The sequence below is a fragment of the Nelumbo lutea genome, chromosome 5 (assembly GCF_056320005.1).
Source record: "Nelumbo lutea isolate HS-2025 chromosome 5, American lotus-T2T, whole genome shotgun sequence".
NCBI lineage: Eukaryota > Viridiplantae > Streptophyta > Magnoliopsida > Proteales > Nelumbonaceae > Nelumbo > Nelumbo lutea.
Window position 1 is genome coordinate 51,620,746 of NC_142688.1, and position 19,373 is coordinate 51,640,118.

Sequence of the window (19,373 nt, forward strand, 5' to 3'; positions counted from 1 at the left end):
GAATTTATTGTCCATAATATTTTCTCATAGATGGTCCACACTATGGTGTGGAAAGTTTGTGGGGAAGGTTTCAGTGTAATGCACCTATGTTTCAGTGTAATGCACCTATGTTCCAATTACTCTCATTTTATTTAATCTTTTAATAATTTAAATTTTATAATATGTTACCTATAAAATAATTACTTTTAATGTTATTTCTAACACAAGTCTAATAGTTTTCCTTCTCAACTCTTTTATATTATTTAAATAATACTTTTTATTATTTTTAGAATAAAATAATATTTAAAATACTAATTTCTTATTTTTAAATATTTAAAAATAATATTTTTTTTTCTATTTAAAAAATGCAATTGTTGTCTACATATTGACATCTTTTTTTAAATTTATTTACCATATAAAATGCAGAAGTTAGACATTTATGATCGACTGTATAGACCTCCCATAAAATGTATATGAGATACATGAAATCAAAAAGTGCATCCACACCAAACCTATAGAATACTACCATGGGTGTGGACTGGTTTGATTCACACAATCTATCAATAGTTCAAAACAATTGTGGATTGTGATTTAGTGTGGGTTGGTCCCTGCCACAAGGTGTGGTGTGGATCAATCCACATTAGAGAGAAGCCCCCAAAATGCCTTTAATCTTGCTTTAAAACATCCATAAAAAAAATGCCCCAATCATTAATTTCAACCTTCAATGTTGCCCCAATCCAAAGTTTCCATACCCAAACAAAAAGCATAACATTCATAACTATAGGGGTATAAGTACAAAATTCAGATCTCTCCTATCCACAAGAATCCTACCCACCTTTACCCACATGACACTATAGTTGTACATTAGGAACATCTTCCCCATTGGTCCCTGCCACAAGGTGTGGTGTGGATCAATCCACATTAGAGAGAAGCCCCCAAAATGCCTTTAATCTTGCTTTAAAACATCCATAAAAAAAATGCCCCAATCATTAATTTCAACCTTCAATGTTGCCCCAATCCAAAGTTTCCATACCCAAACAAAAAGCATAACATTCATAACTATAGGGGTATAAGTACAAAATTCAGATCTCTCCTATCCACAAGAATCCTACCCACCTTTACCCACATGACACTATAGTTGTACATTAGGAACATCTTCCCCAATGTATAGCTGTAGTGTCATGTGGGAAGACACGGGTAGGATTCTTGTGGGTAGGAGATATGGAGTCCTAAGTACAAGGGTATAATTGTTGATTCTACAATTGATACATAATTACAGGGGTATAATTGAAGTTCAAGTTCAATTTTTTTTTTTAAATTATTGGGTAGCTGATGAAATATGAAAAGTTGCATTGATTCAATTTTTTTTTTTTTTTTAAATATGAGTTTTGGAAACTAAAATGTGGCTTCTAAAGCCAAGAATTATGCCATCTGAAATGGTAATGGTTTATAGCGTTAAATTATAGAAATATTTAGGGGGCATTCTTTTTTTTTTTTTTGATTTTGAGGGGGGGGGGGGGGGAGTTGGTTAATGGGATTTTGGTTCCCCTTAACCAAGAATCTCATGTTCTTTTTTTAAATTTATGTGGGGACCAAGGAAAGTTTATTTTCTTGGGTACCACTTACCTGGGTAAGTGATACCCATCTCCTAGGTGGCCAACACTTGAGTGGGACAAAAATGCCTTATTTACATGAGAAATAAAAGAATATGTGTAAATGCACTTACCCGGGTAAGTATTTCCTAGGAAAAACTTACCTAAGTAACTGCATTTACTTGGGTAAGTAATTTACCGAAAAGCAAACAAGGCCTTAGAAGAAACAAAAAAGAAAAGCAAAGAGAGGAGAGAAAAAAAGAGTCTAAGAACAAAGGTATCTAAGAAGGAAATGTGTGTTGTCTCTTCTTTGGCTAAGTTGTTTAGAACTCTATAAAGGCCCATATAAGCCATAATCTTTTCAACATTCATCTCTTGTATTTGTTTATTCTAAAATATTATTAATGGATATGTTAAATTCCTATGATGCCTTTTCATAGACATTAAGATCTAGTATTTGAATTTTGCACCTAAGTTTTATTCAATACTTTAGATATAATATTGTTTTATTGTACTCAAAATTTTGTTCTTAGGCCATGCCTTTAACATGCCAATAGTGACAAGTTTCATGTCTTGTCAAAATAGCTCAGCTTAAGGGGGCATCTAAAAATAACTTTAATGACTTAGTAAAATCAAGACAAACCATGCACATGTAACACTCCTATATGGTCTATATGTTGTTATTTGTTCCAAATCTTTACAAACAATTATCTATATCTTATGCTATCTGTCTACTATACATATCTATACCTTATATTGTACACTATGTATAAATGAAAACAAAAGTAGTCTTGAAAGATTAATTAGAAGATAAGGTTTCTCATCATTATTGTTCATGATATTTAAACAATCTTATTATTATAGAGTGATACTGCATTTGAGAAGCAGACTGCCCTTTTCGCTCTTGCAATTTCAGATGTCATGATCGTTAACATGTAAGTTATTTGTTTAGAATTGACGAATCATCTATAACTATCTTGTTGATAAAACAAGTGATTTTGTAAAATTTCCAATGATACTAAAATCATGTCATTATATTTTAGGTGGTGTCATGATATTGGGCGTATACATGGTGCAAATACGCATCTTCTAACAATTGTATTCCAGGTTTTCTTTTTACTTTTCTTTTTCTTTGGTCTCTATATAATCCCGTTGTCCAAGTGACTACTTTAAATATTTTGATATTGAATTTTTATATTCTTTATGATGGTGTATGGAAATAGGTCATGATGCAGTTGTTTAGTAGAGACATACATAAAAAAACTATATTTTTTATTTTGCGTGATAAGACCAAGGTATGTTCTACAATTCCTAATATTTTCTTTGAGATTCAAATAGTCATGGATATCTAACCCTTTTTTATTTTTTTTTCACAGACACCACTGGATATACTAAAAGAACAAGTGAACGATCATGTGAAAGAGGTAGTTTCTATTTGTATTTATTAGTATTTATTGTGAGTGAGACCTGCCACCCATTGTCTTTGGCATTTCTGTAAATATGTTTTATCAATACAATTTACTCTAGCTAATCCAAGTTTTAACATATTGTTTAAAGTTTAATTTGTTAATGTGTTCCCTTTGATATGGAAATTTTGTTTTCTATAAATGGACAATTGTCTGGTACTTATCTTCTTTCCTTTTCCAAGTTCCAATCTAATAGCCACTGGGGCTTTTTAGATGAAAAAAGTGGTAAGAGGGACAAACTAAACCTCTAAATATAAAAGGGTAAAAGAGTTAAACCTCCCTTTATATCTCCTCTATTAGAGTTATATCTAACTGAACTATTCAAGTCTTTTTTGCCATTTCTGATTCTTCAAATTTTCAAAACAAATTTGTCTTACCAAAAATCATGGTGGGGATTTGTCTTAATTTTCCTTGTAACCAAATGATGTAGCATCTCCTAAATGCTATTAACGCACAATTTATGTTGCTAGAAAGAGAAATCAATTAAACTTGAGAATAAAAAAATGTGTATATTTGCCTGCAAATCAAACTACAGTGGTTATGGTGAAATCCATGCCTACATTATTTGTCTCAGCTCTTTTAGTTGCAGGCAAGATTTGTAATGTCCTTAACTTGCTTCATTATCAAATTTCCATGATTTATTATGATCCTTTCCTTTTTCCCTACTACGGATGCCTATCCATGATTTCATTATCTGGAGAAATATGAAAACAAACATACACCAGGAAAACAAAGAAATGGAGATACATAGAGAAGACAATCCAATAAAAGCCCGTTACAATGAAAGAAGTGTTTACATTGGTTTTGAAGAAAAAAGAAAATTGGAAATGTCAAAAAGAAAAATTCCCTTGATAAATTATTTTCTTACTCTAATTAACATAGAAAGTTGTTTAAGATTTAAACTTTTTGCAACTCCTCTATTTTGAACAAAGTTCAATGAACCAATCCCCCCCCCCCTTTTCTTTTTGTTCTCCATCTTCCTTTGATCCTTTTTATCTCTTTCTCTTATTTCTCTCTTTCCCTCTCTCCCTTGGTCTCTATTATCACTGTTGAACATGGAACTTGATTGACCAAGGACTTGGTTCCTTCATTTTCCTTCTTGCCTTTCTACTTTACCATTGCTAAAGCAGGATACATGTACTTTATCTAAAACCTGTGACTTTAACCAGAATTGACATTCTGAAATCATTCCTAGGTTATAACCAGAAATTTCTCAATATTCACTTCTCTTTCCTGCACTAGTAAATCAAATTTGGTTGAATTTTCGTGCAAAAAGAAAAAAAATTATATTACACTACATGATCTCACATGAAAAAAGGGAAAATTGGATTTCTAAAAAATTTACTGAAACATAAGGTCACATGTAAATAGATAGCTAGAGTAGGGGAGGTCTTTGTCTCATGAATTGCCCAAAAGGGGAGGCCTAACTCTATTTTTGAAAAGACATGGAAGCTTTTATTATTTAGGTGAAAGATCAAGGGAAGTTTAAGTCTTTTACGCAATATAAAATCTATAGGTCAATCTCATAAATTGTCAAGATAAGACTATTATTACATTGATTTTCTAACATGATATTTTCTAACAATTATTACATTGATTAATTACATAATTACTTTGTTTGTAGATTTGGGATTCTACACAAAAACCAAGATCCCTTGAAGGAATACCATTGAATAAATATTTTAATGTACGATATCTCAAACTTACTCAATTTATATATAGTTGGTCTTTCTTATTCACTACATAGAGATATGCTTATGGGTTTTAATATGAAACTTTATATTTTTTTTTATGGGAGTAGGTTGAAGTTGATGCCCTATCTAGTTATGAACGTGAAGAACAGGAATTTAAAAATGAGGTATATTAGATATTGCATTAGAAAAGTTACAAGTAGGAATGGGATTTTTCTCCCTGCTCAAAAGAAACTATAATTTATTCGTATGTAACCCCTTGGAGATAGACTTTGGTTACACGCATTCCATTAACGTTCCATCCATTGGCAATATTGAAGGTTTCTAGTTTAAAGAATAAAATCCTCCAATCTATATCTTTTGATGGCCATTATCGGTATCAACACTGGATTGATGCTGCTACGTTTTCAATAAGTGTGAAGCAAATGTGGAATACTATTAAGGAGAACAAGGAGCTTGACATTCCTGCACACAAGGTGATATTGGTGCATAATGTTCTAGTGGAACTAGTCAATAAGAGATGTAGATTGTGCTTTAACATTTATATTATTTGTTCTTTTAATTGTAGATTATGGTTGGCACTTTACGTTGTGAACAGATTGTAAATGGAAAGTTTGAGTCTTTAAAGAATCAGGTATATATGCATGTTCATTATTTAAAACCTTGTTTTTGTTTTACAACATAGCATGCCAATTAATATTCTTGAAATTATTGTAGGATTGGGTTCAATTGCATAAGAATATAAAAAGTCTAGATCCAAGCTTGTTCCGGGAGAAGCTCATTACAATCCTTAATAGATGCCTATCGCAGTAAGTAATTTTTCAAGGTTATACTATGGAAATCAAATAATTATCCTATTATTCATAATGATGTAATTCTTTATTAGAAACTTATAATTTTAAGCATTGTTCTCATTACCTATAGCATTCACAAATATTTGTTTGCAAATTTATGGTATAATTATGTTTTGTAGTACTCGTGAAATAACTATAAGCTATGAATGTTGCAAATTGAGACTATAAATAAATGTTGTATACCATTTATTCAATATTTATAGTTGAAGTATTCAGTTTTTCATGGTGCACATATTAAATGTTCAAGATTTATAGTATTTATGTGTTTTTCTTGATAATTGAAATTTAGTTCATTAATCAAAAGGATAGATTAGGTACAATATCCCTGAGAAAGGTGCAAGGTGCAGCCTTTCTCAAAACAGAAAGGCTGCATTTAGTGCTTTTGCATGTGATATAGGTATTACAAACCACATTTCTTTAAAGTATAATTGCTTATATTTGTCTTATAAACACATATATGGAGTTTTTCCTTTTTTAAGGAGATTTGAGACAACATGAAGGAGACTTATTCCCAACCCCTCAATGTTGTTAAAGCTCTTAAGCTAAAATGTGAGGTGAAAAACCTTAAGCAAGGAAAGAGACCAGTCTTAGTATATTTTGCTATTCTAAAATCCCTTTGGCATGAAATTGATCACTTAGAAACTATTGAATGGGAAAGCTAGAAGGATGCAGAAACATACAAAAAACTAATTGAAACAAATTGGGTTTTCGAGTTCTTAGCTAACCTAAACTTAGATTTTGATATTACAAGAAATGAACTTCTCATTAGGGAGAGTGTGACCCTACCTTAGGCCTACTCATTAGTCCATAGTGAAGAAAGTAGGAAGTAGGTAATGCTATCCTTCCAGTCCATAGAAGCAAACTTGGCAGCAATAAAATTCAAGGATGTAGGAGAAAAGGAAAAGGAAGTTAAGGAAGGCAAAAGAGATATTTTTAATAATCATTGCAAGAAGCCCAAACACACTAGGGACAGTTGTTGAAGTTGCATCCTCAACTAATGCTAGCTAGACTTAGAAATAAGAAGGGAAGTGCCAATACGACAACTACAACTGACAATACATCCTCTTCCAGCACAAGGATCACATCCTTGGATGCCTTGGAAGCTGCTCAAGCTACACTAACACAGTAAGAAAAGGAAGTTGATATTTCTAGATCTACATCTTAGTCTTTAACTACTACCACTAGCTCAACCTACTTCAGCCCTTGCTCATACAGGTACAAGAATTGCATGTCATGCTTCTGTCCTAGATAATACTAGACCTTTCTGAGTAATAGATTTAGGTGCTTCAGACCATATGACTAGCTTATCTACTTTATTTACCACCTATTGTTTATCCTCTTGGAGAGACAGTTTCTATTGCTGATGACTCTCTTTTACAAATTTCTGGCAAGGGAGACATCAGATTGTTAGATACATTCACCCTATCCTCAATTTTGCATGTTCCCTATCTTAGTGCTAAGTTACTTTCAATTAGTAGTATTACTAAAAATAAAAAATACTAAGTAACCTTTTTCCCTAATCAGTGTGTGATGTAGCTAGAAGCGTGTTGCTAACCACATTGAAACACCAGTTTAATAATTTATAAAATTTTTCAATCCTCACATAACCTTAAACAACGTAGTACATGGTGAGAAAGGAGTCGAACTCACAGGGAAGCAAGAATAAAAATTATTTTTTTTATTCCAGATAAATAAAAGGAAAATGGATCTAGGAGTTGCAAAAAATAAGAAAATAAAATTTATTAATGCCGAAATTAAAGGTTCGGAATTAGAAAAGACAATAATTAATGTTTAGAAATTAAAGAACACTAAAATCAACAAAAGAAACAAATAAAAGTGATATAAAATTCAGATCCAGTGGTGGTAGCTATCTACAAAGACGAAATACAAACTTTCTCCTTCCATTCAGCCTTCGAACCCCTCGAGACACCTTAACCTTGAACTAGACGAATTCAAATCTACAAAACACACAAATGAACAGAAATTAAATCTAAAAGATTGCTAGAATAAAAATAACATAAAAGAAAATAAACAAAAAATGAGAAGGATGGCTGATCAAATCCAGTGGTAGTAATTGTAGATTGGTTGGACTGCTTGTAGGAAACCCTCCTAACAAGATCTTGGCATCCTTCCCTTCTATAACCCTTGAACTCCTCAAGAAACCTTAGCCTTGTGAACTGGGTTAATTAACCAACCCCTTCTCCAGGGCCCCTGGGGTCCTTTTTATAGAAAAGGGTGGTCATAATTAGGATTAGAGAGAAAGAGGGGGCCGGTAGCTAGGCTTTTGTAGAAATATGGGCGCCCTAGGATTGAGAATGGAGGGTTAGGATTGGTCTAAGGTGATCCTAAGGCTGAGAAGTGAAGGAGGGGCTCCCAATATTATGTAGGGCTAAGATTTAGGCACCCAGAATCGGATGGCAGAGATTAAAAGGAGTGAATGGTACCCTAGGGTGAATGGCTGAGATAGAGAGTGAAATAGAGGGTTGAGATCTAGTGGCTAAAGGATGAATGGTGAGGATTAATAGTTAAGTGGCACCCTAGGGTTAGAATACACTCCAAAAAGGGTGCCCTAGAATGGAGGGTGGAGATTAGGTGTTAGGAAGGGGTGAAAGGTAAGGATTTTGCAGTTAGGGGAGGCTAGGGTTTGTTAAAGATGAAAAGAATGAGTGGAGAGGTGCCCTAGGGTTTGCTAGGGAGAGGGGAGTATGCTAATAAAGTAGGAGGGACACCATTGTGGGTTTAGCAGATAGGAGGCGCCCTCCTGTGCTCAGTTTTTCACAAAAGCACCCCCTTTGTTGGATTTCACACTAGATTTGCAAAAGCTGCATTTCAGCCTTGAAACTTTTTCAGCTTTCCCCAAGATTTGCATAGAGACCTCATAGGTCACAATATTGAATGTAACTAAGAAAATGAGACATTTTGACTATTCTAAGGCCTAAAATAAACCTGAAATAATGCCCTTAAGGCATCAAAATACAGAGTTATCACACCCCCCAACTTAACCATTGCTAGCTCCTTAGCAATGTAGCATTAAAGTTACACTGAATAAAGAGATCATTCCCATTGCAAGATCATCCCTGTCAAAATTAGCCAAGTATCCCAATTTCAAAATTCTCAAACTTTGTATAGAGTGATATTGGGCTTAAGGGGTAAAACTATCTTGCTTTGAACATTACAGAAACTTGGCCTAAAAAATCCTATATACCCTTCCATTTGTAGACTGTCTCAATAAGCTAATATTAATTTTTAAAATCAGTAGGTAATTTTCTTATCATTTCTAATAGTGGATTTCTACCCCTGAACTTGATATGCATACATAATTTTATTGCTACCTTCTACTGTTTGATGTGAATCTCGACACTTGCCTTGGGTGAAGAGACCCAATTACTAAGTGTTAGGTGATTGTCTTCAGCATTCTCTATCCCATTCGACATGAATCTCGACACTTAACATAGGTGAAGAGACCTGGTTACTAAGTCTAGGGTGTCCATTGACTTTTTATTCTCTCTCGCTTTTTTTTTTACCACTGTTTAGGGTAGTTCATTGTCTTTAACAATTTAAAGAATTTTTTGTCTAATTTCTCAATCTTTCTCTTCTTATCTTTACAAGGGCAAACTTGAGAGTATTTTCCAATTTCTAAACAGTTTTGACAATGTTCAAATAAGACCAAATTTGACTCCTATTACTTGTTTGCAATTTCTACAAAATTCAATATTTTTCTATCATTTTCCTTGAATTTTTCTGTTTGGGAATCTCTTTTAATGGAAAGAATTTTTAAATTTTTTAGTGAAATTTTTATTTTTACATTTCTAAAGGCTTAGCTTCATTTTTTTTTCAATTTTTCTCTCTCTCTTTCCTCATCCCCCAACTTAAGTGCCATCATTCCTAATGGCATGACTAGAATGTTGCAAAGGACTTGGGCCAAAGGGAACAATCAAGGGGGTTTTCCCAATGGGTTCAAGGTCTGCCAATGGGTCTCGAATCATGAGAAAAAACAAAAAACTCTAGTCTTACATACAACTGGAAACTACATTGAGTTGCCTCCCAACTAGCACTAAGTTTAACTTCTTCAGGCAGACACATTCACACACTTCTTTCATTTACTCTCCCGAACTTGCTTTCTTCTTCACACTTACGGGGCTCAGAATGGGTAACCAAGGGGTAGACAGGGCATCTAGAAGATTGTCCACTATATCTACATTGAACTCATATTCCCCTAGGTTTAGATACTTAATGGCACAAAATACATTTAACTAGACTTTCTACTCCCCAAATGACATGTCCATTTCTCCCAATTTACAGTTGATGTTCGCGTTGGCCACTGCTAGAAACAGACGACCTAAGATTATTAAGTTATGGTTCAATTCCTCAGTTAGGGTCATGTCTAGGATGACAAAATCCATTGGGAAGTAACAATCCTCTATCCTGATAACGACGTCCTTAATAACACCTTGAGGAGTCTTGACTGATTGATCAGTGAGTTGCAAAATTACTATGGTAGGTTTTAACTCGTCGATCTTGAATTTGTCGTAAATAATAGAGAAAAGCAAATTTACACTAGATCCAAGATCCAATAGCGCCCAATCAAAGGTAATTCCAGAGATGACCCAGCTTATGGAGGAGCACCAAGGTCTTTCATTTTCCAAGGAAGTTGGTTTAGGAGAACCACACTAACATCTACCGAGAGCATCAATTTTTGTGGGGGTCAATTGTGGCTCCCTCTTTTGAGTGCATATCTCTTTCAAGAACATGGTGTAGGCCGAGACATGTTGGATCACACCGAAGAGAGGGATGTTAATATGGACTTGCTTGAATAACTCCCCAATCTCCTCGTTCCAAGTTTCTTTCGTCTTTCATAATGGCCTGGCTGTGAGTGCGATTAGAAAGGGAACTATAAGTTGGTTCACTATAATCTCTTGTTCTAAATTTTCCTTTCCTTCCCCACCCCCAACTTATGGTCTTCTTGCTCCTTTTCAACTTCAGTACACCAATTTAATAATTTATACATTTTTTTAATACTTATGTAACCGTAAACAACATAGTACATGGTGAGGAAGGGGTTAAACCCACACGGATGCAAGAATAAAGTTATTATTTTTTTGTTCTAGACAAATAAAAGGAAAATGGACATAAGAGTTGTAGATATTTATTAATGCTGAAATTTAAGGTTTGGAATTAGACAAGACTAATTAATATTTAGAAATTAAAGAACACTAAAAGCAACAAAAGAAACAAATAAAAGTGATCCAGAATTTGAATCTAGTGGTGGTAGTTGTCCAAGAAGATGAAATACAAACTTTCTCCTTTTATTCAGCCCTCGAACCCCTCGAGACACCTTAGCCTTGAATCGGACGAATTCAGATCTACAAAACACATAAAGGAATAGAAATTAAATCTAAAAGATTGCAAGAATGAAAATAACATAAAATGAAAATAAAGAAAATGAAAAGGATGGCTAATCAAATCCAATGGCGGTAGTTGCAGATTGGTTGGACTGCTTGCAAGAACCCCTCCTGACAAGATCTTGGCATCCTTCCCTTCTACAACCCTTGAACTCCTCAAGAAACCTTAGCCTTGTTAACTGAGTGAATTGACCAGCCTCTTCTCCAAGGCCCTTGGGATCCTTTTTATAGAGAAGGGTGGTCATAACTGAGATTAGAGAGAAAGAAAAGGACGACAGCTAGGTTTTTGCAGAAATATGGGTGCCCTAGCATTGAGAATGAAGGGTTAGGATTGGTTTATGGTGATCCTAAGGTTGAAAAGTGAAGAAGAGGGTGGCCAATATTATGTAGGGCTGAGATTTGGGTGCCCAGAATTGGATGGTGGAGATTAAAAGGAGTAGGTGGTGCCCTAGGGTGAATGGTTGAGATATAGAGTGAAATAAAGGGCTAAGATCTAGTGGCTAAAGGTTAAATGGTGAGGATTAATAGTTAGGTGGCGCCCTAGGGTTAGAATATACTTCAAAGAAGGAGCCCTAGAATAGAGGATGGAGATTAGATGTTAGGAAGGGATGGAAGGTGAGGATTTAGCAGTTAGGGGCATTTAGGGATTGTTAGAGATGAAAATACTGAGTTGAGAGGCACCCTAGGGTTTGGTAGGGAGAGGGGAGTATGCTAATACAGTAGAAGAGGTGTCATTGTAGGTATAGCATATAGGAGGCGCCTTCCTATGCTCAATTTTTCATAAAAACACCCTTCTTTCTGTTAGGCTTTACACCAGCTTCCCAAAAATTGCATTTTTGCCTTGAAACTTCCCTAGTTTTCACCAAGATTTGTGTAGATGTCACAATATTGAATTTAATTGGGAAAAGGGGACATTTTACTATTCTATGGCCTAAAATACCCTTGAAATGATGAACTTAAGGCATCAAACTATAGAGTTATGAGTGTGTTTTTTAGGATCTAAATGGAGTCTACCTGCTTGAATATTCATAGGGGGAGTAGAGTGAAGTTGGGAAATTGTTTGTTTCTCAGTATTGTAGTAAGATTATGCTTTGGCACAATTGCTTTGGTTTATCCTTCGGGTCTTTGAGGAGTCTTTTTCTAAACTTGTTTAAGTCAGTAGAAGTGTCTATTTTAAAATGTGAAAGTTGTGAGCTTGCAAAACATAGTACATCATCTTATCCTTTATGTAATAAAAGAAGCACATTCCATTTGAAATTGTGCATGCATATGTTTGGGGATCATATCATATTCCCATCATGGGGGTACAAATATTTCTTATTATTTGTTGATGACTATACCCACTTTTCATGGGTCTACCTTATGACTCTCGAGATGGGGTCCCTTATTTGACCTAGGATTTTCATTAGATGGTTCTAACCTAATCTGAAACCAAGATCAAAACTATTAGATCTGATAATGCCAATGAATACTTTGAAAACCCTTGGCATCTTATCTCCTTGATCATGGGGTCATTTGTCAAAGCATTTGTCCACATACACCTTAGCAAGATGGGGTTGTTGAGAGAAAAAACAAGCATACCTTAGAGGTAGCCAGAAGCATCATGCTCAACTCTAATATTCCCATATGCTTCTAGGGGGATGCAATCTGTACAGCCGTGTACCTAATTATTAGTGTTCTTTCATGGGTTTTAAAAATGCAAAACCTGTTCATTCTTCTATATCCAGATAAGGTCCTATTCATTATTCCCCTCAAAACTTTTGGGTGTACTTGTTTTGTTCAAATCCTTAAACCTCATCGCTCCAAGTTTGATCCCAAAGCTACTAAATGTATTTTCCTTGGGCAAGCACAATACCAAAAGGGATATTACTATTACGAGCTAGTTTCAAAGAAGTGCTTTGTGTCCATGGATGTCATTTTTTTAAGGATATATTCCCTACTATAATAAGGCTTTTCCTTAGGAGGAGAATAGTGAGGAAGGGATTTTAGTTTCAGCCCCAAAAGTTACTTTACCTATCACAGTTATTGAGGGGGAAGTTGTGAAGAAGGTTGTAAAAAATGTAAAGAGTTAAGAGTGTATCACAAAAAGTGGTGGAGACAGGTTGATTCTCACACTCAACAACAATCCAAGAAAGTTCCAACATCTTCTACAGCCTTAGATCCAAACACTACAACTGCTCCCTCTGTTGATCCCAGTATTATAGAGGCTCAGCCTCTATTGTTAGATGACATTGATCTTCCTATTGCTATTCATAAAGGGAAGCACCGTTGCACTTCATCCACTATCCATTGCATCTCCAAGTTTCTTTCCTATGATCGTCTCTTAGAATCCTACAGATCTTACTTGGCATCTATTTCTACTATTCCTATACCCAAAAAAGTTCAAGAATCCCTCTTGATACCTAAATTGAAGGAAGCAACGTAAGAATAGATGGATACTCTTGTCGAGAACAACACATGGCAAGTAGTTAACCAACCTAAAGGGAAGAAACCTATTAGATGCAGATGGGTGTTTACTGTAAAATATAATGTGGATGGTACAATAGAGAGGTATAAGGCCAAATTAGTTGCAAAATGATTCACACAAACTTATGGCATATACTATACAAAAACCTTTGCACCTATTGCAAAAATGAACACTATCAAAGTTTAGCCGGTTGTTAAGAATGCCTTCCTCAACAGTGACTTGCAAGAGGAAACTTACATGGAGTTACCCCTAGCTTTTATAGTATAGAAGAAGGCAAGAAAGTTTGACTTTTAAAGAAGGCCTTGTACAGGCTAAAACAATCTCCAACAGTTTGGCTTGATAGGTTTAGATTGGCTTTGTACAAATTCGGATACATATAAGCTCAGTCAGATCACACTCTTCTTTAAGAAGATAGGTCATTCCCTATCTCTACTTGTAATATATGTAGATGACATTGTGATAATAGAGAGTGACATTAGTGAAACTAAAACCCTTAAACAACATCTTCACAAGGAATTTGTAGTGAAAGACCTAAAAAAATTATACTATTTCCTAAGAATTCAGGTAGCTCAAACTAAGCATGGCATTTTCATCTCTCAAAGGATGTACGTTCTAGACTTATTGGAAGAAACTACAAAGTTAGGAGTAAAACCTGCTCATACTCCTATTGAACTTAATCATAAGATAAGTGTCAAAAGTGGAGAACTCCTTGAAGACAGGGCTATGTACTAAAGGCTAGTTGGGAAATTTCTTTATCTTTTCCTAACTCGGCTAGATATTTCTCATGTTGTTAGTGTTATGAGTCAATACGTGCATTCTCTTAAGACCACCCACCTCATTGTAGTTGAAACAATTCTTTCCTATTTAAAGAGATATCTAGGGAGAGGTATACTCTTCAGGAATAATGGTCATATGAAACTAAAGGTGTATACAAATGTAGATTGGACTGGATGTGTTGATGATAGGAGGTCCACTTCTGGATATTATGCATATTTGGAGGAAAATACTGCTTCTTAGAGAAGCAAGAAATAGAATGTTGTTGCTCACTCCAATGTAGAAGCAAAATATAGATCCATGGCCAATGGTGTTTTAGAAGTATTATGGTTGAAATTCTTGCTTAATGAGTTGGAGATTGATAGTGAGAAGCCTTTGATGCTATATTGCGATAATCTAGTTGCAATTAATATTGCCCATAACCCAATACAACATGACAGGAAGAAATATGCATTCTTTACATTTTATTGCGATAATCAAGGTTGATAGACATTTTATTCAAGAACGAGTTGCATCTCAAGAAGTATTCCTTCCTTAAATTGCCTTAGACATGTACTTAGTTGATCTCTTCTGCAAAGCAGTCATAAAAAATAAATTGGAGATAGATTTATGCAAGTTGGGCATGACAAATATCTACCCCTAACTTGAGGGGGAGTGAAGAAATAATTACTACGTTATGAGTGTAGGGTTTCATACCCACACCTAGGCTCTAGAATGTGTAGTTCCATATGCACACCTTTTATTTCCTAGTTATTTTTATTTTCTTTTAAGATTGGGTGGCCTTATTATGTTTATCCATATTACGTTTTATTTTACTAGGACTAGGACTTTATGTTTTTTCTCTCCTACTCTTGTATGAAATCAAAGGCTATAAATAACAAAGTGCATGGGAAGGCAGATATCAACAACCAAACCCCTTCTTTCTTTCTCTCTTCTCTTCCTTCCACTTTTCTTTCCTCTCTCTCTCTTCTTCTCTTTGAACCTCTATGTCTCTTCTCAGATTAAAGAACAACAGTTATATTTTATTCAAGTATTCTTGTATAACAATATCAAATGTATGTCTACCAAACCTCGTGGGTTAAATGATGGTGCCTCCTCAGTATGTAGATCTCCTGAGGATCCAACCCCTTTGCTTTGGTTCTAAAACCCAAACTCATGCCCTTAATTCCATTAGTGATTGAGATTAGTTGTAAAACACAACCCTTCAAAGGGGTGAACCAATGGTATTGTTCTTTGTGGATGAGATCCAACAATCCTTGGAACCCTTGAAGTTTACACTTGTTCATAAATGTTTATATGGGAGACCATTGTTGTTCAAGACCAAAGATTTTCTTATCCAATCCTTTCAAATCCAAGGAAATCTAGTAATTATTATTTAGGCAACGAGGAGTGGCTGGTCGAACTATGACTCGGGACCTTAGTTAGTAGTGTTGGAAGAATTTAAAATCCATTATATGGATAGCCGAACCATGCTAGTTGGATGGATGAAATTTCAACATTTTTCTAACCCTTGACGAAATCGATTTTCTAGTGAATTTTAAAGTTGAATTTTTAAGATCAATCTTGCATTGAGCTGGACCAGATTTGAAAACAAATCTAAAGGAAAAATTATACCTGATACAAATACCACAAGTGCAAATCCCAAGGTGGAAGTTCATGCCCAAATCAATCATAAAACCAGCCTCCATAGAAGATGGAACAATGTGTATGTGAAGTTGGTTCAACAACATTGTTTTTAGAAAAACTATGATCCAACTTTCTTGAATCGAATGAGGTGAGTGAGACTAAAAGTTTTTTGAGTTTCTTGCAAAAATAAAGAAGAAAACTGATCAAAATCAGTTGTTGAAAGCCTAGTTTGTGATAGGGTTTCTTGGAAGACAAAAAAACAAGAGAGAGTGGACTTTTAGTCTGGTTTGCCCTCTTCTTCTTTTATCTCCTTATGGAAGCACTCTCTTTATCAAATTAGGAGATTATTCAAATTTAATTTATATTTTTACTCTATTAGGAGATAAGTCTTATCCTCTTAAGAGGATGGGTGTTCCATACCCATTTCCAAACCTAAATTCGACCCAGAGCACATGGCAATTGACAACTTACTTAATCTTATTAATTATGGGCTTTAGGCTAATTTACTTCAAAGGCTCACATCTCAAGATGTTGCATAGCCACTTTAGACCTGATAGTGTATGGCATGAGACCCCACAATGATCTCACATAATCCTACATGGGTTCAGCCTAACCTTTGAAAGAGGTTAGGCATAACTCACTATTTAGCGTAATGAGCCCTTAACTCAATTAACATTAGTATAGTTTGGGCCCAATATTTACATCTAAATGATCCTTGGATTCATCCACCCTATGAAGATCCAAAGATAATGAACTCATGTAAGACAAAGACCATCAAGTAAACAACCTTATAATGGTCTCTTATACTTAACCTCTTAGCTCATAATGATCAAACGCTACCCAACAAAAAAGGACATCTACCCTGACTACAAGGTGCAGTGCCACATTCTCTGTTTAGATAGATCCCAAGATTAAAACATTTTGCAAACCTTTTTTTCATAAAATAGTAATATATAACATATAAATATATTTTGTATATTCAGATTTCAAATACAGAATAAATCTATTACCTGTAGTTTAGGTTTCCATCAGAGAGAGTGTAAACCCTAATATTCACTTTGTCTGACAAAGGGGCTAATCCTATCACTATAATCACTCACTCAGGTGAATACATAGACTTCCCCAATATACTCAGGTATTTAACCCTTAATGGATCTCACTAGTATACTGCCATAATCATGTTTGGGGTTATGTGTAAATTTTCAGTTTTGCCCATCTATCTTCAAGGTCCATGGCATAAATAGAAATTGGTCTAGGTTCAATGTTTCTAGCAATTGAGACAAGTTGCTCCAACTCCTTGGAAGGTCATCCATGATCTTCTTCTTACAATTATAAATCATATCAGGTATGACTTAGCTTCTAGTAAGAAAATCAGATTTTGGGAGGATGTGTAGATTGGGGATATTCCTCTAGGTGAAAGATTTCCATCTCTTTTTAATCATTCCAGGTTCAATGGTATTTCTAATATCCTAAGTTAGCAATCTCATCCCTCTAGGTTGAATTGGAGCTTTGGATTTTTCGCAAACCTTAGAGAGTTTGAACTTCCTAGTGTGTCCAAATTTGTAAACTTGTTGACTTTAGTGTTCTTAGAAGAAGGTTAATCGAATTCTAGGGTTTGGGGGTCCATTTTTGATGTTTTCTTATGAATCCTTCTTACATTCTTTGGTAGCATTTTCCTCTTCTCCTTCCTTTCCAATCAAGGAAATTTTGTTCTCTTCCATTGCCCCATAAAGTAAGCACTTTCTGTTGTGAAGTATTTCATGGTTGTATTAATATATATGATTTATTTCAAAGAAAATGACCAATTTGGTTTTTGTCCCTTAACTGGTGTGTGCTATGTAAGTTGAATGGTGAGGCTGCATTTCTTCTTCTAATCTCCTACCCCTTTGTCAGATTTATTTAGAATTGGTTTACTTCCCTCTTTGGTTGTGGATGGTCTTACCCTAGCAATTTGGATGGCTTATTAAGTCCTATTATCATTAGTTGCACTAAAAGCATGGGTAGGATCTTGTGGAGGTGTACTAAAGCAACACTATTGTGGACTCTTTGGGAGGAAAGAAATGCAAGAATATTTGAAGAAAGAGAAAAGAGCTAGGGAGCTTTGATTGAAACAATTAATTTGAGAGTGACACACCAGGCAAAATGCATGATGTTATTCTTAGATTTTAAGGTTAAAGATTTTTTTCAGGACTTGGGGTGCTATTGCTGCCACTTTATCTACAAACAGAAAATTGTTGAGACATGGTCTCCTCTAATAGATGGTTAGAAAAAGCTGTACTTTCATGGATAATGTGTAAGTAATCAGAGTCCCTTTAGGCATAGGATTCCATTAAAGAAGTAGATAGAAACATCATTGCTCTATACATTGGTCCTGGGGGATAGGGTGATGTGGCAAGGTTAGAGGTTTTGGTTGTAGTATATGGGGCTGAAAAGGCAAAAGAGTTGGGCATTAATAGACTGATCATTGAGAGATAATTGAAAGCAGTGATAAAATGGGTACAAAAGAGGGAGGGTGCCTTGGCAGTTGAGAAATGAGTTCACAAGATTTAAATGAATCTTAAAGAACATGTCAATCTGAGTGATTGGTGAGGAAAACTGCCAATAGCTTAGCTTAGCTAAACAAGAGGTAGAAAGAACAAATCTGTTTTGAGCTCAATTATAATTTGGTTTGGGTCAGCTTTCTTAAGCTAGGTTTCTTCCACAACTTCTTGAAATTGTTGTAATCTGTTTTCATCTAATCAATGAAGTCCCTTTTGTGCTGCTGATAAAAAAAAATGTCCAAGATCACCTTTCGCAAAAGAATACAGGCAATCATTGAGAGTCTCTCCCGTTCCACCAACAATCCTCTTCTTGCCACTTTTTTTAAACTTGGCAATCACCCAAATCTACCCTTCTTTCTTTCTCTAACCTCGGTTGAGCTATTCTTTCCTATTGTACCACTTCTTTTAAAGTTTGGCCTGCAGACCTAAAGGATTTTTCTTGACACCTTTCATTTTCCTAATCTTTATTTCCTTTCTATCATTATGCACATCAACATTGAATTCTTATGCTTCATGCGAAATTTCCTTTGGGTGAGATTAGGGGTGGCAATTTTTCACCCAACCCATTGAACCCACCCAACTAGTCAGCATCTAATCCACCCAAGCAGCCCATTTACTTGGCGGATTGCAAATGGGTTTGATTAACAATTGGTTTAATTTAAATGGGTTGGGATGGGTTGAGTTGTGGATAACCATTAGATTAACCACTAAAAAAGTAACCATTAGTATTAATTTTTTAGCCTTTTTTTAATTTTCTTCATTTAAATGAAATAACTTATATTTAATGCATTAATTTTCTATTATTTATTGAATAAAATTAGTTTTTTCTTAAATCAACACACTTCACCCAAATTGAGATAAAACCAAATCAACTTCACCCAAGTCTGGACCAGCTCGACTTGATCTAAATATGAAGAGACCCAATCACCTCGGTTCTGTTTGTTTGGGTTAGTTAGTCCAATGCAAATCTGACCCGACCCAG

General features: G+C 34.9%; 1 protein-coding gene across 1 annotated transcript in view; it reads left to right on the forward strand.

Moving 5' to 3' along the window:
- Nucleotides 1-19,373, forward strand: part of LOC148852376 (protein ROOT HAIR DEFECTIVE 3 homolog 1-like) — a 91,116-nt gene that overhangs the window by 38,946 nt on the left and 32,797 nt on the right. The window contains exons 6-14 of the mRNA XM_088945786.1: nt 2,436-2,506; nt 2,615-2,678; nt 2,795-2,866; nt 2,948-2,995; nt 4,662-4,724; nt 4,839-4,895; nt 5,049-5,204; nt 5,297-5,362; nt 5,446-5,537. Of these exons, the coding sequence (XP_088801912.1) occupies nt 2,436-2,506; nt 2,615-2,678; nt 2,795-2,866; nt 2,948-2,995; nt 4,662-4,724; nt 4,839-4,895; nt 5,049-5,204; nt 5,297-5,362; nt 5,446-5,537 (689 nt within the window). The remainder of the gene's footprint in view (nt 1-2,435; nt 2,507-2,614; nt 2,679-2,794; nt 2,867-2,947; nt 2,996-4,661; nt 4,725-4,838; nt 4,896-5,048; nt 5,205-5,296; nt 5,363-5,445; nt 5,538-19,373) is intronic.